This window comes from Oreochromis aureus, linkage group 14 (assembly GCF_013358895.1).
Source record: "Oreochromis aureus strain Israel breed Guangdong linkage group 14, ZZ_aureus, whole genome shotgun sequence".
Taxonomy (NCBI): Eukaryota; Metazoa; Chordata; class Actinopteri; order Cichliformes; family Cichlidae; genus Oreochromis; species Oreochromis aureus.
In genome coordinates, this window is record NC_052955.1 from 24,253,627 (window position 1) to 24,276,053 (window position 22,427).

At 41.6% G+C, this 22,427-nt stretch overlaps 2 protein-coding genes across 4 annotated transcripts in view; one reads left to right on the plus strand and one right to left on the minus strand.

Annotated features, from left to right (window-relative positions):
• Window positions 1-138: 138 nt before the first annotated feature.
• On the plus strand, window positions 139-4,583 carry hspa13 (heat shock protein 70 family, member 13). Its single transcript, XM_031758458.2, has 5 exons — window positions 139-305; window positions 398-738; window positions 878-1,091; window positions 1,267-1,434; window positions 2,592-4,583. The coding sequence occupies exons 1-5, from the start codon at window positions 281-283 to the stop codon at window positions 3,161-3,163; spliced, it is 1,320 nt and encodes a 439-aa protein (XP_031614318.1). The 5' UTR covers window positions 139-280; the 3' UTR covers window positions 3,164-4,583.
• Window positions 4,584-4,991: 408 nt separating this feature from the next.
• The window catches only part of gdpd5b (glycerophosphodiester phosphodiesterase domain containing 5b), a 42,087-nt gene continuing 24,651 nt past the window's right edge, over window positions 4,992-22,427 (minus strand). Inside the window, exons 3-17 of one of the 3 annotated variants that reach the window (XR_005615568.1) lie at window positions 19,857-19,960; window positions 17,342-17,435; window positions 17,117-17,176; window positions 16,640-16,738; window positions 15,737-15,830; window positions 14,312-14,457; window positions 13,065-13,147; window positions 11,753-11,903; window positions 10,692-10,913; window positions 10,349-10,506; window positions 10,097-10,244; window positions 8,737-8,819; window positions 6,899-7,011; window positions 6,416-6,681; window positions 4,992-6,257 (exon numbers count right to left, since the gene is read on the minus strand). Coding sequence is in view for 1 of the 3 variants with exons in the window: in XM_031758451.2 (XP_031614311.1) it covers window positions 6,175-6,257; window positions 6,899-7,011; window positions 8,737-8,819; window positions 10,097-10,244; window positions 10,349-10,506; window positions 10,692-10,913; window positions 11,753-11,903; window positions 13,065-13,147; window positions 14,312-14,457; window positions 15,737-15,830; window positions 16,640-16,738; window positions 17,117-17,176; window positions 17,342-17,435; window positions 19,857-19,960 (1,638 nt within the window). In the remaining 2 variants the exon portion in view is untranslated. Of the gene's footprint in view, window positions 6,258-6,406; window positions 6,682-6,898; window positions 7,012-8,736; window positions 8,820-10,096; window positions 10,245-10,348; window positions 10,507-10,691; window positions 10,914-11,752; window positions 11,904-13,064; window positions 13,148-14,311; window positions 14,458-15,736; window positions 15,831-16,639; window positions 16,739-17,116; window positions 17,177-17,341; window positions 17,436-19,856; window positions 19,961-22,427 lie in introns of all 3 variants that reach the window. The other 2 variants (XR_005615567.1, XM_031758451.2) reach the window with 2 other exon arrangements.

Genomic DNA, 22,427 nt, shown 5'->3' on the forward strand with positions numbered 1-22,427 from the left:
AAATGCTCCCTTTGCGGTTGACGTTGCTAGCTATATGGGATTTGTAGTACAAAGCGGCCGTTTTCTGCGTTTCTGGTAGCGTTTGCGTAAACTACGTAAACTACATTACCCAACATTCCCCACGAGCCGTGCAAAGTTGACGTGTATTTTGTTGGCGAACTGAAAATTTCCCGTTTGTCGTCATCCTGTTGTCAAAAGCCGGACACAGTTTCGACACAACCTTTAATACAATTTTTTTGTAAATTTTAAGCGTCCGGTGACTTCGTAACAGCTTGTGACGATGGCCGGAGAAGTCTCTATGATTGGTGAGTAGAAGCATAGCCGTTTTAGGGTGCTAATTCATGAGCTAATAATGGTTTGGTCCACCTGTGATGCGCGTGCTGTTACCGTCCCACAGGTTCGGTGATTCTGGCCCTGTTCTTGGCTGGTTACCTGGGTCAGCAGTACCTGCCTCCCCCAAAACCCAAGGTGATCGGCTTGGACTTGGGCACCACCTTCTGCTCCGTGGGGGTCTTCCACCCGGGCAGCGGGGAGGTGGAGGTGATAGCGGATGAAGAGGGGAGGAAGAGCATCCCTAGCGCGGTCTCTTTCACCACCACTGCGGTGCTGGCCGGACACGAAGCCGTGGACCTAGCTGACATCAACCCCCAAAACACCATCTACGATGCCAAAAGGTTCATCGGGAAGATTTTTGAGCCAGAGGTCCTAGAGAAGGAGAGTGCTAGGTACCCGTTCAAGGTGGGTCATCCTGGGCTGGGGTTGGAAAGTTTTCAGCTCAGACAGGCAGCCAATCTAGCCACCTTTCCTAACTATGTGTATGCAATGATATCAGATCCACACTTAATAAAAGCATCCTCTCATCCTTCTCTTGCCATAGGTGATAAACAACAATGGCAGTGCAGAGTTTGTGATCTCCACCAACCACACCTTCACCGTTACCCCAGAGTTCATCGGCTCCAGGCTGCTGCTGAAGCTGAGGAAGCTGGCCGAGCGACAGCTGGGTGTGGTGGTGCAGAAGGCCGTCATCTCAGTGCCCGCAGAGTTTGATGAGAGGCAGAGGAACTACACAGCGAGGGCCGCTAACCTCGCTGGTCAGTTTACTAATGAATCTCAAGGCTGCACATAATTCACCTGGGTTTACAGAGAGCTTTACCCAGTCTTTGAATCCATTACAGCTCTTCTTCTCAGGCATCATTAAAAACAACTCGTACCCCACATTGATGTTTTAAGTTTGTGCATGCAAACTCTTCCTTCACTGTCTTCCAGGCTTGGAGGTCTTACGTGTGATCAACGAGCCCACGGCTGCAGCAATGGCCTATGGCCTGCACAAGGTGGATGTGTTTAACGTGCTGGTGGTGGACTTGGGAGGAGGGACTTTGGATGTGTCTTTACTCAACAAACAGGGAGGCATGTTTCTCACTAGGGCAATGGCAGGTAATGTGCTTCACAGCTTCAGAAATAAAAGTTGGGTATAGTTGTAATAAAGTTGCGATAGACTAGCGACCTGTCCAGGGTGTACCCTGCCTCTCGCTCGGTGGCAGCTGGGGTAAACCCCACCATTCCTGACTGTAAAATATAATTTTAAAACACCATGGTAACAAACAAGACACATTACATGCTTCTATCTACTCTAGAACCTACATACAGTGGTGTAAAAAAGTGTTTGTCCACTTCCCGATTTCCTGTTTTTTTTATGTTTGTCTCACTTAAATGTTTCTGATCATTTCATTTCATTTATTTATTTATTTCACACTTGGTTCAACAGTTTCAAACAAATGTAAATATTAGACAAAGATGAGTAAGTAAACACAAAATGCAGCTTCTAAATGAAGGTGTTTGTTATTAAAGAGGAAAAAAAACACAAACCTACTTGGACCTGTGTGTAAAAGTGATTCCACCCTAACCTAATAACTGGTTGGGCCACCCTTAGCAGCGACAACTGCAATCAAGCGTCTTTTATAGCGCTGTGGAGGAATTTTGGCCCACTCATCTTTGCAGAATTGTTGTAATTCAGTCACATTGGTTGGTTTTTGAGCATGAACCATCTTTTTAAGATCACGCCACAACATCTCAATCAGATTCAGGTCAGGACTTTGACTAGGCCAGTCCAAAGTCTTCATTTTGTTTTTCTTAAACCATTCAGAGGTGGACTTGTTGGTGTGATTTGGCTCATTTTCCTGCTGCATTACCCAAGCATGTTTCAGTTTGAGGTCATGAACAGGTGGCTGGACAGGATGTTTTGGTAGACAGCATAATTCATGGTTCCATTTACCACAGCAAGTCTACCAGGCTCCCAGGCAGCAAAACAGTCTCAGACCATCAAACTACCACCACAATATTTTACTGTTGGCATGATGTTCCTTTTCTGAAATTCTGTGTTACTTTTACGTCAGATGTTATGCTTCCTACTGGCAACCACATGAAACTCAAAAATCCCATCTGTTTCAATCATTACTGGTGAATGGCTGCAGAATGAAAGCACTTACTCTTATTGATATACTCTGTATTGTGACAGTGTTGTATTGTGTATACTGTACCTCTATACTAGCAGTCTATAATGTTAAAGGGCTCTTTTGTTTGTTTGCTTTCAGGCAATAATAAATTAGGAGGCCAGGACTTCAGCCAGAGGTTGCTCCAGTACACAACAGAGCGAGTCCAGCAGGAGTTTGGAGTCCCACCCACCCTCAAGGAGGACATCCACCATCTCCGGCAGGCTGTAGAAGCTGCCAAGCTCAACCTGACCCTCCAACCTAGCGTAACCATCCAGGTGCCCCTGCACCTTCGCACTCTCGACAGGTTCGACAGCTCCACTCCGCCTCCAGTTCTCTTCCAGGCCGTAATCACTCGCACGCTTTTCGAGGAGCTCAATGAGGACCTCTTCCAGAAGATTCTGGCACCTGTGGAGACCGTGTTAGCTGAGGGTCACTTGGACAAGAAGGACGTGGATGAGATCGTTCTGGTTGGAGGCTCCACCAGGATCCCGCGAATTAGGAGGCTTATTAGTGAGTACTTTGGAAAGGAGCCCAACACATCAGTGGACCCTGACCTGGCTGTGGTCACCGGCGTGGCCATACAGGCCGGCATCATGGGCGGCTCCTGGCCTTTACAAGTCAGTGCCATAGAAATACCCAACAGACATCTGCGCAAGACGAACTTCAGCTAATCTCTGTTCCAGTGTTTTATTAGTATTTCATGCTTCTTTAATGCGCTTCTTTAACATCTGCTGATGGGAGGAAAAAAAACGCACAAAAAACCCGTCACCGAAAAGCTTACGATGCACAGCGGTCCTTTTGCTTGGCTTGGAAATCGGCGCTGACATCAGAGAAAGCAGACAGCGTACTGAAACAACATTCCTCTACAGCGACTTGTAACATCAGAAGTGAACAGTCTGGTTTCACATTCTGAGTGACAGCTGCTTTTGTTGTGCGCCAACTTACAGTAAGACAGCACGACACTGTCTCTGTCACGTATCTGCTGCCCTGTTCAGCTTCAGCAGTTGATGCTTAGTGGCATCAGATACTTAACTTGTGTTCAATTCAGGGAACAGCCACGTCTTTAGAAAACATCAAGACTAGCCAGTACTGCTCTAGCTATTTATTTATTTATATCTGTTAATTGTTTGGGTCTGAGTGTGTTCGTGTGAGAGAGACAATGCGTGTAGGTGTTTAATTGACATTTAATTTGAGTTCTTAATTTTTCCGTTGAAGGCTGATATGCTGTATGCACATGCCTTTCAAAGGAGCTGCTACATTGTTCGTCCCGCTCATAATTTTGTAGAAGTCACAGCAACTAAGTGAGGCCAGTTAAAATGTGTCCATATGCTTTTAAAACACTCATAAATGTAGTGTGACCGTGAGGTGCAGAGTTCAGTCAACAGATGAAGGTACGTGCTGTAGAAAGCCTTCATTTTTGTTTTTTTACAGTACTGTAAATCATTAGCATCGTGAGTAAAATCAACATAAGGTTATTTGCCTTTAAAAGGGACCGAGGAAACATGCTCAGTGTTGCACTTTAAGGACTCCACATGTTGACCAATGAGACTTTTTTGTGCAATAGAGCTGCTTTATTTAAATATTTGGGGGTACGGACTGCTTTTGCTGCTGTAGTTCAAGATGAGGACGACCAAAGCGTCACTCATCGGTGCCTTGTGTGTTTGATGCTGAGAAATGTGTTCCTGTCACATTTGGATATTTAAGAATGTGCTTGGAGATACAAGAGTGTTGGTGTATATCCAATGTGGAAGTTCATCTCTGGAAAACAAACAGAACAGCCGCTCTGGTAGTTTTACTTTATTTCAACCGAGAATTCAGTGTGCCCACATTCCTTTGAAGTATCACAAACTCTGTTTTTTCCCCCTGTTGTAATTCATAAATGGGTGTATTCACACCTGCTTTTGTATTTCACAATTTGATGTGTTAGAGCCTCCAGTAAAGATACTGTATGAATCATTTCAATTCCTAACAGGAATAATACCAGGATCTATTTTTATATTGCAACTTTCACCAAGTTTACGTGTATTTGCCTGAAAATGTCAAGTCTGCTTTTTGACCTATTAAAAATGAGTTTCCGTCTTCTTCACTGTCCTTTCCTTTTGAAAAGTCAAACTTTTTTCAGTTTTGTATTTCTGACTGTCGGGTGCTGGGGTGGGGTGATGCAGGTGAAGCTCATGTACTAATCTGAATTTTATCTGAGGCCTCTAATAGAAGGCGGAGAAGTTCAGAGAGGAGACGAGTGAAGCCGTAACACCTCCCATTAAGAGCATAAATAAATTTAAGCTCTGACCTACATGAGTTACTCAAAATAACATTTTCATTTGTGCCAAGTGACCTTTACCAGATAACTTAACCCTTTTTAAGATCTTGATGAGGACACTGCACCCTTCTGAGAATTATTGAACCCACACTCTTTACACATATCCAGACAAGCATGATTTCAACAGCTGTGCAGGAGAAAAGAAGAAGGGAAAAAAAAAAAAAACCCAAAACACTTTGTTTTATTTCATTCCTTAAGACTTTAATTTAGAGTTTATAACATTTGCTTCTGAGGCACAGTAATACCCAACATAAGAAAACACAAAAAGGTAATCCATCTCTTGACCTGTTCTGATACCAGTCGTATCCCTTTGATTAACTTACAGCTTCATTTTCACATTTGGCGCCCACTTCATCTACCTAACAGCGGTCAGTTTCACACCAGCAACCAAGCTTTAGATGCATTTTGTTCGTCAGCACTGAAATACCACAAGACTTGACTGCTGTACTTGAACTCGAAGGCTGTACAGGAAGTGGAATCTAATAGGACCAGACTATTGCTAAACTGTCACGTAAGTTCAGATGCCTTTGTGGGCTAGAGCATCTCAAGCATTAGTCACTTTTACATACAGTTACACACTCAGCACTGCACACAGTTATATACCCAGTCAGAAAACACACAATACACATTAAAAATGTACATTCACCATTAACCATAAAAACAGGAGCACAAGGCTTCACCCCCCTGGACCATTTAAACCAGTTGTACTGGGAGCACAGCTCTCATGAGTCAGTAGAAGGGATACTTGGAGTTACATGCATTGGTAGGACAGGAGGGCTTTGAGCCTCTATCAAAATAATTCTCTTACATACACCATGTGAGTTTGTCACCTGGAGGAGAAGGCAGGACTTCTGTAAACAGCTTCTGAGTTTTTTTTTTCTTTTCTATTTAAATATAAACATTACTGTTGGTAAGTTTACTATAAACTACAGCATAGTGCTGCCAGGAGGCAGGATACAATGGGCTGTAAGCTATTAGCCCCATGCTGCGATAAAGCCACGATAAAAGAAGAAAATTCATCTGAATATCTGACGGCGCTTAAAAGAATGAACTGCTTTGGGAAATTAGCTCGAAAGAAATAAAGAAAGTTGATCTTTGTAAAGAAACAGGCCATGGGAACTCAGAGGAACATTTGGAAGTGAGAGGAGGAGGAGACAACAAAATTCAATCAGTACAAAGTGCTCTTTGATATTGTACAGTATGTGTGAGGGGGAGAAAAATTGTACTATTTACAGAGTATACACAAAAATACTGCAGTCTGCCAGTTAATTGGGGCAGCAGAGGCAGAGAGACACTTTTACACTGATAAACTGGAATGACGGGATCGCTGAGTAGTGTTGTTTTCATCCTGTGAGGCCGAGATCACTGGCTGATGCCCTGATTGGCGTAGTAGTCGTAGCTGTCTCCATAAAGCTCCTCGGCACTGCCAACTCCGTTCCTCACCTCTGGAGGGCGCCAAAGGACAAGAAACAAAACAATTTGTATCAATGATACATTTCCAGCTCTTTCTGACCTCATCTCATTTACACAAACACTTTTCCCCAACAGGTTAACAACACTAAAAGATTGGAAAAATGACAAAGCTGGCACTTACATCACTCACCTTTGACCTCCAGTACCAAAGGCTGTCTACACAGACTGGGACATGACTTTCCCCTGGCAGGATTTTGGGGGAGGACAGGTGTGTGAAGGGATGGATGGATGCAGGTATGATGATGAGGAAAAAGGGCAAAGTAGGCAGAGAGGTGGAAGGTAACAAGGGATGCAACGGATGAAGGGGACAAAGGAAGAAGTCACTGCTTGTGAAGGATGAAAAGGTGCTGAACATCACACGGAGGATGTAGGAGGGAGGCTGTTACTGGGGGTGACCTTCAACATGGAAGAGAGGAAGAGGAGGACCAAGAAGATTTACAGACACTCAGATGCATGCTGGGATGGACTGACATGCTATTTGGGCACCTGAAGTTTAAAAAACAGGTTGCTGAGGTTCAAGAGCCCAAATTAATGAAAAATTAAAATAAATAAATAAATAATTAAAGACTGGTAAATGATTCAATTTTTATTTATTTCACTGCAAAGGCCTTACCAGAGAAAATAAGCTTCTCCTTCATGACGTTGATGTCTCCACTGGACCTCCTGACCGCAGCATTCAGCATGATCTGTTCAGGGTTGTAGCTGCGCATACCGCTCATCCGATACCTGCAGTGTTTGCACAGGCTGGATCAGAAATTACCACGAGACACGAGGACATCCCTAAAGACAGCTGCACTGGATTACAGCCTGGACATTTCAAATTGTAATAAGCAACTTGGTCTGTGTGCATGCCTCACTCTGTTAAAATGTACAGGTTGGAACAAATTATGTTCAGGAATTGTTTGTTTGATACTTCACATGCTATGATGCAACATCCAACCGATGTCGGTCATGTGTATGAAGTATGGCGTTCAATTTGGGGGAAAAAAACCAAACAAAAAACAACACAGACTTCTCATAGTGTGTATATATGTTTCATTAACAATTAAAAACATTAACTATTATCTTATACAAGCTTTTTAGCACAGTTTTGCCTTTGCTAGGTTATTGTTCCTGACAGTCAAGGCCACTGATTTCATTTCCTGCCTGCCACAACTTCATCCTCGTTTTAATGAAAACAGCCCCGATTTCAATTCAATTAAGTTGGAAGCATTAGTCACAATGAACTGTGACTAATGCACAGAAGCATTTAGAGACACAAACACAAACAAGCCAGGATTCAGCACATCAGCATCAGCGAAAGCCAATCCTGAGGCCTTTCCCGGATGAATCGAGAGCTCCAATTCATTTTGGACATTTAGTCGTTAACTTATTAAGACTGATGAGACATTTAAACTCTCACTGTGGACTATTTTTTGTGCTGTGTGGGTAGATTACATTTCATTTGTTTAGCAGAGGGGAATGAGGATGAGAAGTCGTCGCTGTCATAGAGGAAAGCAGCAGCAGTGCAATACATCCATTCAGGTGAGACAGAGAAGAAGGTGAGAATAAATATAGGAAGTGGAACTAAGTTGGAGAGAAAAAAATCTGGATGAGATGGATGATACAGTAACAGCAGGAAAACAAAAAAAGAAAAAAAAGAAAAAAAAAGAGGAAATCAACGATGTATCAAACAAAGGAATGATGGGTAAAGATTATGAAAGATAGGAAGGTGGTGAAAGGAGAGAAGACTTTGGGTCAGGAGAGGCGACCCAGTTACCTGATCATGTGATAGCTGAGAGAAGATGCCAGAATGCAGCAGCAGGAGGAGGAGGAAGAAGAGCATGCACGTCAGGCAGAGGAGAAAGGACGAGGAAGAGGCGGAAAGAGAAAAAAGGACAAAAGAAGGCGGGAGACAAGAGATCAGTTTAGAAGCCAGCAGAAGCTATTGAATAGCTCCAATAATCAGAGCAGACTCATTTTGGACCCTTATTGTGGAATAGATTAATAAATAAATCAATGCCCTTGGTGCCAGTGATGACAGGAGGACAGGCCATCTGTCTCTGGGGTCATCAGAGAAACAAACAAACAGCACTCTTCAACACAGCAGAAATGCAGGGCTGGGAGTGTGAAGGGCTTAGCAAAAAGAAAACACGTTCATATAAAAACATACACCCTTCTCCGTCCTGGGACACAACAGGAACACACATGACGGCTTATAATGCCACAAAACAAAATGGGTTTTAAAGGGATTCTCATTTGATTAAAAAAAACAGCATCATGAGCTGCTTATGTGTTCCAGACAGGGAGATGTCTACTGAGTAAATGTGTTTGTCAATTAGCAGTAATGAGTGTATTTAAGTGTGAAAGAGTAATAACACACCTGCAGAAAAATAGAGGAACATTAGCTGTTGTGTAAGAGCTCGCTTTAATGATCTGACTGCTGTTATACCACCAAGTGTGTGTACTTACTTTTGGAAAATGAATATGCCTATGACTACAGCGAACGAGATGAGGTCTGCGGACACCCACGCCAGGCAGTACTCATTTGGTCTCTGGAAGCACGCACACACACACACACACACAGTCATGATAGATCTGAGTTTTGTCTTGAAGTCGTTTACAGCAGGCTCCATCACTGGGTGGCGCTATATGCCAAAGAATACAGTTAATTTCAGCTCAATTGTGCTGAACTGTTTTTTTCTGAATAAACCCACAAACATAGCAGTTTTTTTAAACACACAGTGACACTGCCAACATTATCAACATTATCATTTACTACAAACATAAATGCAAAGCTTTACTTCCTTCCCGATTACCTTCTGTTGGTCTAAACAACAACTCATAGCATATTTGAGTGGATATTTTTCCACAGTTGGGTTTAACAGACAGCACCGCAGATGCTACGAAAGCCTAAACTGTCCCTGAGCCGTAGCAGTGAGCTGGAGGTCATGTCCACATGTTGTCATGCAGAGTTCCCGTATGGTGCCACAGATGGGGGGAGCGGTTTGGTGCTGCACATATGAAGGCGAGTGGAAGGATAGCAGAGAGGCTACACATGTTGAGAAGTTTCAACAGGAAGACTGAACTAGAAAAGAATGACACTACAGCAAACAGGAGTTCAGTTCAAAGCTAGGCTCTCCTTTTGATATCAATCAGTAAAATCTAATTTAGTCAAAGAGAGGATGAAGCTGAAGGAGAGAGGGAGGTTAAAGAGGGCCCTCGCAGCCTTTACAATAAACATGTATCTAGTAGCTCCCTTAATTAGGTCCAAATTAAATTAAGATACAGGTGGGCTCCACTCGAGTTGTAGTAGCATCTTAAGGACCACTGATTGAAGCAGGATAGAGCCGAGCTAATCAGCGATTGCTATAACTGAGGCTCTGAATACAATTTTATTTAATTTTTATTTGTTTGGCACCAATTAAAAACAGGTAAAGAGCCTTCAATATTAGAGAAACCCCAGCGATCAGACGTGAGTAAAAGTAAGAATTTTAAACAGTAAGAGATCTACATGATGCCTGCTGGCTGGAAGGAGAGGCTAAAACTTACAGTTTATAAATGGGATGTGTCATTCTCTTTGATTTTCTATAAATTAATAAAACACCTGCTGAATACACATATTTTAAGACAGGTCTGCAACAAAATTTGGAGCGCAGAAAAGGTCTGAAAAATCTAAATGCAGAAAAGGAGCAAATGGGGGGAAAAAAAGGAAATCATTCAAATAGAAGATCAGATTTCCCCCCCCAAAAAAAAAAAAAAATCAACTTAAAAACAAAATGTGAATCCAACAGAACTATATAAAACTATACTGTGTGTAATGAGTCCTTACCATTAACCAGATGGGGTAAGGCACCTTTAGGAGGACATGCGGGGCCTCTGAGGAGACTGATGACACCCCGCTGCACCAGAGCACCGAGTACAGCCAGGGCTCGTTGATTGTGTAGAGGGTGAGATTGATGTGGGCCTCGGAGAAGTTCCTGGGAAAAAAAGGGGGAAAAAAGGAAAACATTCAGGCACTTATAAATCTTTGTGCTGAAGCTGCAGACTGATAACACAACATGAGGGTTGTGTGTCTTCCTACCCGATTTCCTCTCTACTGACTTGGTTGTATCTGAGCAGCAGGCTGCTGATGCCGGACTGCTGCAGAATTTGATGGCTCCGTTTCACCACTGAGGTCTGGATCAGATCAGGTGCTAGCTGTCTCACCTGGGTTCTATTCTCATCAGGCGTCCACATCACCTGGACACGGCACAGCACGTCAAACAGTTACAGCTCTGAAACTCTATCACCAACACAACTATTTTTATATGATTTGCATTTGAACTCATTCATTTTGCATGTAGCATGCAAACAAAGAAACACATCGTACATCACGCAGTGAAAAAGAGCAAACACACACTGCCATTTAATCCCTATATAATTACCAGGCTTTGAGGAACCCCAGATTGCCGCACAGCTTGTAGTGTATCATTGATCCAGCTGTCGTAGCAGGGGTGCTTGGGAGGAGGTCTCCGCAGCCTGAAAACCACCGTGCTGTTGTGATATGAGGCTAGTTTTAGAAGCTGCTCCAGGCTGCACACGGTCTGGTTGGCGATCCGTTCCTTCTCATGTTGATACAGCGTGTGCACTGTCCAGAAGGGGTCATCCTGAAACATCACACACACACACAAAAAAAGAAAAAAAAAAGTGATCATCAGCTTTACAGTTTAAATGAAAGAATAACACAGGTTACAATACAGCTTTATAACACTTTTATCAACACAAAAACTCAAAAGATCATTCGGTACATCGTTGGAGGACGCCACATTTCTCGCTTCACTGCTTACTCCCTTTGGAGAAGATCCTGAGAAGATTCTGTTACTCTATGATAAGATGCCATTTCACTTTTTTGACTAGAAAATGCTTCATTTCTGCCTTTTATATATTGTAGAATATATATATATATATATACTACAGATTAGGTGATGAAAAATCATTGTTAAAATTACATGGAGTGGTGGTAAGGCTTTTCTTAGAAATGCAATATCCATCCACACAGTGTGCACACATGCAGTGTAAACACAAGAGGGAAAAGTAATGAAGATTCAAACAAATACGGACAGCCACATCTGAGTCTTTGCACATCATGGTCTCATCTCATAAGATCTAAGCTAAGGAAGGAAACATTTTAAAGCAACAAACCTGCACTTTTAGACATGGACAGATTAATGGAAAAGCAGTCCTTGAGTGATGGCTGTTTCATGTACTAGGATGACAGTGAAACATGGCACTCATCGCACTGCAGCTCCCAGTAAAGCTTCGGTGGGTGTTAACATTTTGATGAAAGCCAACGACATCATGAATGATCAATGTGCGATGTCGTATAGTACTTATGGCTCACTGGGATAATGGCTTTTGTTGCACATCAGTGCATCCCGGCACGCTAAAGCTAAGATTGCTTTAAAATAATTCACAGATGTAGTCCTTATTAGAAACCAAGAACAACCTTGAGGAACCAACGTCCAGCGTTGAGCTGCTGCAGATCCGTCCAATTGAAAAGTGAGGCTTCGTCCATCTGTCTGTCTGGAAAAACCTTCTCTACGTCTGTGGTCCTTCGCAGGGTCAAGTCACGCATCAGGAAAGGAACACCATCCATGCTAGCAAACAAAAGGGTAAAGTGTCAAGAAGTAATTAATATTTGCAGCTGATGTGTAGGAGAGAGATGAAGGTTCCAAAAATAGCAGAGAAGAGATAAGAACTGAAATCATGCCAAAAAAGGAAAATGCTGCTGCTGACCAATATGGGAATAAAAAAAAAAAAAAAAAAAAAAAACTGAGCTCACATCAAGATCTTTTCCAGGAAAAGACGAAAGGAGAAAGCTCTTCTATTCTCTGTATTTGTCATTCAAATACTAATCAGAAAAAGAAATTAAGCATTTGACTAACAAATATCCTGCTAACACATATAGGTGGGTGTCTGTGTTTGAACCGTTAGTTTCCAAAATATCATCATCATCAGATGTGGGAAAAAAATAATAAAATCATGTTATATTGTATGAATGCGTGCACACATGAGAATTTGCCTCCAGTCTCCTTCAGGAGTGGAGTCTCTTTGTGGATCTGGCTGTCATCAGGTCTAACTACTCAGCACCGTCAGGAGCCCACCTGTCAGCAGCCTGAACATCACACACCCATTCACCTCTCTCAGGACTGTACAGTGAACACACACACAAACATAAACAGACTGCACCAAGATTGCTGCAAAAACATCTAATCAAATTAGCATGCACTGACGGTCTTAAAACACTCTGCACTATGAAATGCAGCTCTAAAACACAAACACACACTTTGCGGCCGGCATCACTCCCCACCTCCACACAGTCACTCATCCTCCATAGCCGTGCATGCATGAGTAGACATGAGCACCCACTATTCATCATATAGCACGGCCACTGGAGTATCCACCCACCCAATTTCCTGTCTTCCTCCAAGTGTGCGTCTCTGAGCTCAGCCCGTCTTCATTTATTATGTTGTTAAAATCATGCAGGAATTGATAACTATGGACTGCTGCTATACTGAACAGCAGTATGTTCAATGCATAATGCCTAAGATTGTCCTTTTGGTATTTGGAGTACACAATAATAATAATTAAAAAACAAATCCCAAGCAGGTCTAAATGTGATATGTGGTCCTGTGTGACGTTAGTCCTGGACTGATTGAGAAATTTTTGAAAAGCCAGTGATTGTGATAATCTATGAAACCCAGTGTGTGTGTGTTGCTTTGCTTTATCATTCTGTTGTATTGATTGTGTGTGCGTACCTGATAGCCACGTCAGCCTCCAACCCAGTGACGTTCATCTGCAGCGCTCGCTGGAAGGACCAAAGTGTGTTCTCTGGAGCAAGCTACAAACACACACACAGTAAAGGACAAGCACAGATTTTAAATTTTTTTTTTTTTTTTTTTTTTTTTCTTCTTTAAACACATAGCCCCATACAATGACCTAACTTTTGACTTTTCTGAAGCTGGAACGACATCTCTTGATGACAAAATGACACAGAGAACAAGTTTTTACATGTATTTATAAAGCTTTCACTACATATATGTGAAAAAAAAACACTCTGTCCTCTGAACACAAAGGATTGTGTGTAATGAAAAAAGTCACAGCTGCGGCTTGCTCTTTAACTCTTCTGGTCGAGGGTATGATCAATATCATACCATCACTTACTAGAATAGTATCATCCTATGAAAGCCTGTGAGTAAAGCTACTGCCTGGGAACCACAGGAAAGGAATGATGCTATAATCAATACAGAGTGATTCTGGGACAAAGAGTCCAGTGATGTGATCACTGTTTCCCAGTGGGAGTCTCACAGCCTTGCACAGCCACTCCTAAATTTAGATTCCACAGTGAGAATCGATTGCCTTGCACAAATAGCACAAAAATCTGGGTGTGTTTTTGAGCGTGTGCGTGACTAACTGTTCTGAATAACCATCTTCTCGTTCCTTCTAACAGTTGTGTAATACTCAACAGTACGTTTTGCCAAGGGCTTAAATTTGCCTGCAGGTGATGTTAAGAAGCAATGCAATTAATCCAAGCACATAAATCAATCATGGAAAAATGAACTTTGCGTACAGATCATATGTTAATGTGGCCATACTTAACTGCCATTCCAGCTCCAAGTAAGAGTCTAACTGGTGCTTAAAAAAAAACTGCAAACAACGCTTTGTCTTTGGCTGGGTTACACCTCAATCCAGAAGAAAACGTAGGTATGGAGCGTTCCCAGCTCACACAGTTTTTCTATTTTTCAGCTGCACAACCACAAGCTAATATGCTGACACAGTCCTTTTGTTTTTCATTCAGAAAAATGAGAAAAACAAAACAAAACAAGGGACTAATATAAAAAATAAAAATATAAAGCAGCACAATTTTTCCTGGGACTGTGGGAGCCTTGCTGCAAAGCCAATATCAGGACTCTGTATGTTACTGTAAGAACATGTACATCAATTTATTTATTTAGTTCGTTTTAAATTCTCATTCTGAATGGAAGCTAGGCATTGGCTGACTCACCATAGGGGCTCCCTGATGGCCAATAACATTAGGGCGTGGTTTGAGGGTGGCTGGGTCCATGATACAGGGAGAGGTGATGTGTAGGGGCACCATGTAGAGTGCTAGTAACACACTGACATACAGCAAAACCACCACCACCTGGAACACTGGAAGAAGCATCAACATAGTTACAGTTATTAGCTGTGATATAATGAAGTCTAGTTTGACTTTTGGGGAAATTTGCTTTTATGATGATGGCTGTCAGAACACTCCAATAGGATGATAAAAATAACGCTCCAACCAGCAGCCTACCAGCATAGCATAATAACTGGAAACAGGGGAAATGGGTAACACAAAATCTACCATTCAGCACCTCCAAAGCTCACCAAACAGCTCATTATACACAGTTTATGAAAGATGCTAGGTGCTAGGGGTGTGCCAAAATTGGTTACCTCTGTGCAAAGGCAGTAAATATCTGAATGTTCAGCAGTGCTTATAACTGGCCAACAACACATCCATTGGGGCCATAGAGATTACCCTGTGTCCACCTCTGTATGAGTGTGTAATGATGGCTGAAAGTGGGCACCCACACACACCCACACACGGGAATGTATTTGTTTCAAGGTCAGCTCCAGGGCGGGGTTCAGTAGCCAACTCTTGTTACACACAGGAGACTCACACAACCCTCATCCACCCTCTCACTCGCACTCATACCCTCATTGATATTCAGTTGCTGTTCTGCACTGAATAAGAGATATTTTGCCAAGACCTTTTCACCTCATCAAGTATATAAAAAAAAACAAAAAACCCACATACATAAACCTAAAAAATGAAGCCAACAACTAAACAGTCAGGCGAGTTATTTTCCATCTTTCAAAGAGACAAGGGCAAACTCTCTTAAGCAATGTAACTGCAGTCAAAAGAAAAGAAGGAAAAAATCACTTTAGTGATAAAACTTAATACATCTAAAGACACATTTATCTTTAAAAAAAACATGACTTATAAGTAATTAGCAGTTAATGATATACCATTAATGAATCAGTTTTTTGGTAGCCAACACTGTGCCCATTTGGCTACACCTTGTTCAAAATCTCAAAATCATAAATCACAAAGACTTTCAGTTCTTTTTAGCTCAGGTCTGTTTTATAGACACCAGTGGCAGTGAGAGGGAGGACAGAGCACACATTCAGAGCTACTGATCCCCACAAAGAGTCCTGAAATCAAGGACAAACAATTCAAAGTGTCCTGGGTGGAAAACATCACATGAGACCGGAGGAATGTTCGTTATCTTGGACACCGAGGGTGGAGGTCTTGGCCTCTTGTCTACATAGTGTTAATCATTCACAACTCCTCCTGTATATGTGTGTGTCTGTGTGTTTGATCTGTGGCTGATGGTAACGTCAGGTAAGAATGAACTTGAATGTTGTGTTACAGAAGCACACATACTCATTTTTTCTGCACGGGTGACCTGTCCAGCCACAATCCAAGATAGTGCCGTGACTGCAGCGAGAGCCCCGATGTGCAGGAACGGGCCTGTAGCCTGGACAGAGGTGTGAAACAGAGAGGAATGCGGGGGTATGTAGACAGAAAAGGTTATAGAGAGTTAACGATTGAGCAGAGGAGGAGAGAAACAAAGACACAGAAGACAGAGAGACATGGAATTACAGACATTATCTGGGGTTGAAGAACTGGCAACACTATTTAGAGATAATAGCTGTAATTTATAGTGGCATTTAATTTTAATGGCCACAGTTGGAGTGAAATCATGTGTCCACTTCAATCACACATTTCTGGTGGTGCAATAATCCCAAACGGACACACTAACTATAAGGTTATTTAAACTTCTCTGATGTAATTTCATTTTAGAGACACTGTAGTCGTAGTACTGCATAGACAGTTTACATGATTACACATTCCTCCAAACGGCAACCAGCAGAGTATCAAGTGCTACAGCAGGCACACAATGATTATTTTAAAGGGACATTTAAAAAAAAAAGAAGAAGAAGCTGCATATGGATGTATAAGATGGACTGATTGCTGTAGACACTGGTGTGTAGTGTAGGAATTACACCAGTTTAAATGGGCATGTGTGAACCTTCACAGCACTACAAAGGAGAGACACTTCAGTCCACCCTGGCTGTCTCTGTGAAAGAAAACTGATTATAGCTCCATTACTGAGCCATTATTATATCAAGGCCGACAACCTCTGGTCAAAGTGTTGGTTGTTGTGTGAAAATAACACCGTGCCTCTCGCCTGTGGATCACAACACTCACTTTAGTACGGAACCTAAGCACCAGCTGTGATGTCTACCCATCACAAGTAGTTTAGGGTGATTTAAGTCTGCTGACCTGCAGGGAGATGGGGATGACATCCCACTCTTGCGCCCATGTTTGATTGACAGATATGACCCCAATGATGGTGGTGAGCAAGGCAACAGTAACTCCTATCTGTGTGGAGAAAGAGGGAGAGACACCAAAAGAGGTTGTTTCTTTAGACACACATATGCACCAGAATAACCCAGAGTAGCTCCTAGCTCTTTCACATGTCAAACAGTGTTTGGTAACTGTATTTGATTTGCTGACAGCATTTCTGAACAGCTTGTTTTCTGGGATTTTGCAACTCTGCTGGGACAACTCCAAACTATAAGTTGGGAAGTTCAGCTGATCAGCAATGATTGGACACAGCGACACACACAAACACTAAGTAAACACATAACAGAGTTAAAAATACATATGTAAAACTCGCCCGCCCCCCTTCTACCACTCATTTTTCACAAACCACACAGACACATTAACAGTTGCTCAGCTTCATATTTGGCATGTTACCTTATGAAGCCAGTGCAAATTTAACTGCTGCCCAAGTGCAACGTGGCAAAGTGCTAAAACCTGAAGAGAAAGACAGAAAGAAACAAGAACAAGGTTCAGAACAAGCCTGCTGCCTTACAGATCTCAACTTGCTAACCGTTGTTATGTAAGTGGTTACCATATCTGGCAACACATGAAGACAATTTAAAAATCTCTTCAACGAAGCAATTGCAATCTGTGACTCACAATTAGAAAAGCAATATAGGTGAAGCCAGCAGCGGTGGTGGCTAGGATGGGAACAGTGCCATCACTCCACTCCCCAGAGCGGTTGTACAGGAACCTGCAGAAACAAGAGGGATAACAACATTTCTTGTCTTCATCACATCTAATAAAAAAAGGAGTGTGAATGCTTGTGAGAATATAGTGTCAGTGTATATGTGTCTCCATTTTCTCCCACCTATTATCAGCCATTTTTCTTTCTTACAGAACAAACATGACTGACAAACTACCAACAACATTATGTTAGATTAGCTGCAGAAGTCCACAAAGAAACAGTCTTGTACAAAGAGATTGGCAAAATGATGTAATCTACAGTTGAAACATGACATAGAAGTAGAAAGCTGAAAATGGAAACTATTGGTTTACCAAAGGTCTCTGATTGACAGGCAGACATCAATAAAGTGCTCTCAAGCTTTGTGTTAGCAACAATAATGCACAGACTTTGCACAGTGACCACAGAGAGGGAAAAACTGACAAACTAGATTATGTAACATTATTAATGGATGGTTGGACAAATTATTGAGGACTTGCTTCTGTCTTATGGGATTCTTTACTATCACATGCAACTACATATAGCATTATATAGATACATAAAATATATGCATGCTACTCTGAGTTGCAATCCTCTGAAGAGTGACACTGGGTGTAACCCCAGGTCCACAGCTGCAGAGAAAAGACAAAGTGCCTAAATGTATTTGTTTCTATGTAGTTCTTTGGGTGTGGGTGTGCACATTTTTAAATGCCAGCTAGGTCCTTTACATTCAAAGCCCTGTGCATGATTCTAGTGGCACAGAGCCACGGCAGGGTCACTTAGTGCAGATGCTCCTCAGCCCTTTGTGAATGCTTTTTATGCTACACATGGACAGAGATACTCCCTGGAGCTAAATCACTCAGTCACAAAGACAGGGATGGCAATTGCTGTGATCATCTCTGGAAACCCCACAAAAGCAGGGAAAAAAAGAAGGAAATTTGCTATAAAGAGGGATTGCAAATGTCTATTGGAGATGTAAATGTAGATAAATACACACAAGTAATACAGCAGATAAAACTGGACTGTCTGCAGAGCTCCAAAGAGGATGGCAAACATTGCCAAAGCAAAAGGTAAACAGGGCCAATTATAGTCTACTACAGCTCCATATATTCTTGGATACTACTAGGGTTGTTTTGCATGACTCAAAAATAATTCTTATTTATCCTGCCCTGGGCTTGGTGCAGCCACTCAGTTCAACCACTGTCTGGAACAGCCCATTTTAGCTCCCTTTCATATAACTTTCTACTGTCTGGCTGCCCCTCGCAAACTCGATCTAAACAGGAAATGGGTGCGCTGTGCACCTACGATGGTCATTTTAGGGATATTTGCTTTCAGTTAAACTGCAAAGAACCATTAGTGGGAAAAAATAGTAATCTACCCCAAACTACTCTGAGGCCTTTAGATTCACAGGGACCACTTTTATGCTGAGGCCCATTTTAAGTTAGCTTAGTTATTTATTAGGATATAAGAAACTGCGATAAACGAAAAAAAGAGCTGGGAGATCACTGAAAAACTACAGAGGTGAAGAAACGAGGAAAGGTAATGGAAGCAAAGGATGATAATAAGCAGAAAAGGTGACATTGTTGCAGAGCTCCCTGAGAGGAGAACAGCGAGAGGAGAAGGAGGGGAAAGATTTAATCTGAAATCATGTGATGTCTGCACGCTCTTTAGAGATTTTGCATTGAAATGGAAACATCAGTGTCACTAATAAGTTAACATTGCCTTGCATTTAGTATCTTAAAAGGTTTAGTTTCCACAGACATAAACCCATTCCTCAAACATAAACACAGGAGGCCTTCACTGAATTTTTCTTTTAGTCTAGGATTAAACTTAATCCAATTTCTGGGAAATGGGGCCATAGTGTCTGCTCTGTGAGAAGCTGTAAGTTGTTGTCCAAAAAACAGTAGTGGGTTAACAAATACAAATGTATATTGTCAAATACATTTGTATTCGTTCGATTAAATGTGGCCCAGGACTGCGTGGTGGTGTGAGGACCTATGTGACAGACATGGACAGCTGGAGAGCCGAGTGGTCGTTCCTATTTGGCTTCCTTGAAGTTCGTAGCCTTGGTGCATGTGTAGTTGGTGCATGTGTAGAATACATTCTTTGCAGACAAGACTGTGTAGTCACAAAATACTTAAAAACAAACAAACAAACAAACAAACAAAAAAACAACAAGAACAACAACAAAAAAAAAAAAACAAGCAGGTGGATGTCCCTACAGAGAATGCGCTCACTGCTTTCAGTGATTGTGAAATTTACATCAGTCAGATCCGAGCGGACCACAGCAGATCGCAGACGCAGAAAGTATAATTGAGGCTTCTGGCAGAAAACAGGTTAAACTGATGGTTTACAAAAACAACAAGCCAACAAGTAAGGCTAGAATGTGTTTACAGCCAAAACTATATGCTGGCAGCCTCTGACAACACACAGGGGCACTTTTGTACTCACCAGTTGAATTCGCTGTAGTCATTATGTGCCTCCCACCAGAAGTAGAACCAGACAAGCAGGAGACAGAAGGTAAGGAGGAGGATCAGGGACCACAGAAGCTCCCACTGCACACACAGACACACAAACAATTATTTATGTGGCTCCTCCATATTTAATTATAACAGACTTGAAAAGATGACTTAAGTCCTTTTGACAATAAAGACAACTGAATTACAAAGAATCTGCTGAATTCTACACACAATAACAGAGACACACCGTATAAATTATTGGATAGACAGGCACAATTTAACTACCACAGCAGAGACCAGCAGAGTTAATAACAAGTTAACTTTTCCTAAACTTACCTGAGCACATGGCACCGAACTGACCCGAGTATTCCCTTATACACTTTGCTCATTAGCAAGGTACAGCTTTTAATAAAGTTTGTATGCAAGCTGACTAATTACTGTCCTCATCTCCCATGCACTTTGACACTATGGCAAATATTAAATGGACTAAATTTTCACAGAGACAGAAAGAGACCCTGAGGACATGCATAAGAGGAGATGAGCACACAGGCATTTCCATCTTCCTCAGCAAACTTTAAATACATCTACAGTTGTGCTATTATCCAGACAAAAACCTTTTGACCTTTTCTTAAAGCAAAGATTGCTCATTATTGAAGAAAAGCTCATTGCGCCCTGATGAACTAAGCATCAGCAATGATTGCTCACAAACCCTTAGGTAATGCATGCACACAAAGCTGATTGAATAAACCCTGTGGGTTAAAGAGTAATGGGACTTTAAATGATTTGATACCAGTGACACGCAGTGAGTTTTGTGGAAATCACACACCGTTTGATCACACAGTTATATAAAAAGTCAGAGTTTTGTGTAATCTGGACCAATTGCATGATACACATTTACTCAGAAAATCGATTTTTCAAACCTGCCCCTGGGTCAGAAGAAAGTGTCTGTAACTGTAGTGCAACTGTAGTAAATATACATGTGTGGTGTGTCTACAGGAAGTCTGAGACGGTCAGCCAAATATCTGCATGAAGCAAAAGATGTTACACTTATGGATGCTACTTATAGAATCTGGTATGTATAAAAATTATATCCAGCTAATCAAATAACTGATTAATAAAAGAAAAATGTTTTTATTGGTTTAAGCTTCTTTATTTGTCTTCTGTAAGTAAATTTATATTTGAAGAGCCACTCCCAGAAACCAGTTATGAATATTTTATAACAATAATTAATCTTTAAAAAAAGAAAAAGAAAGAATAGACAAAAAACAGATGAATGTATACTTGGTTTTGGCCTAAACATCAAAAAACATAAGAATAAAAAAAAAAAAACTTGTGAGCTTTATGTGGGTTGTAGTGTTAAGATAAAGTCACTTGGTTAAATAGCCTAAGCAGCTAAAATGCACCACTGCTGAGTGCTGAGGATCAGATCATTATCACCTCAACCAGCTGATGTAAGGCAGTATGCCTGACCTGCTTTTATCAGCTCTCATTTTCAAGGTGGGTGGGTGTTTTTTTTTTCTTTTTTTTCCTCTCTTTTTTTTAATATTCACAAAGCTTTCCAAAAGCTGGAGTTAAAAGTTTGTTGATCATGAATAAGCTTTTCAGCCTAAAATTATGTTAAACACAGCATCTAAATGCCATACTTTGACCTCAAGCTAGTTTTAAGAGCTTCCTTAAATTTCAGCATGGAGATTATATCCAGACTCTTATGACATTCCCGATGGAATAATAAGGTATGATTTAATTTCTGGCCATATAGTTTCGTGGTATGACAGAGATCAGCTGTACAAATTAATTATGTAAGAAAATCCACTTCCACCAGAAAAATACCAAAACAAAAAACACTAGAATAATAATGAATAAATAAGTCTCTCAAAAACAGTGTTATTTTTTGAAAAACAAATACTCCTCAGCTTCCACTGAAAAATAACATTTACTTGGATGCGCATTTCCTAACATTCAGATAACAGCTCATCGTGGTTGCAAAGAGGTTACACTGATCTCTGTGGGAGGAAAAGCTGTGTGTGACAGGCAGGTCTGGCCCGGGTTCCCATGGCCCTTAATGACTACCTGGAGACACCTGGGAGAGCAGACCTTGCTCTTGAGAGGAGCCACTGTTCGACCTGCCCCCCCCTCCCCCCGCCCCCTCCCTCATTAAATGCTCTACCTTCTCCTTTTCTTTGGATGAACCTGAGAGAGCTGCTATGATGCACAAAGTATTTTCTACTAATGCTGAATGAATATGAATATGGCACACAGGGAATCAAACAGGACAACCACAAGTCAAGAAGAAAATTCTTAAAAAAGGTCCTCTTTGTAGATACAATCATCTTGTTGGGTCTGTTAGTCTGTCTTCCTGTTTCCCAGCTCACTCAGCAGCAGAGCTCATTCAGTCAAAGATGACTTGACCTGCCCTCGTAACGTCACATTACCATTCTGCACAGCTGGCTTTTTATCCGGGCAAAAGAACACATGGCACAGACCAACAGCGGGCCAACGGAAATCTATGAAAATACAAAGCAGCTCTGGGAACCAGAGTGTTTGAAAAGCACTCCAACACTTC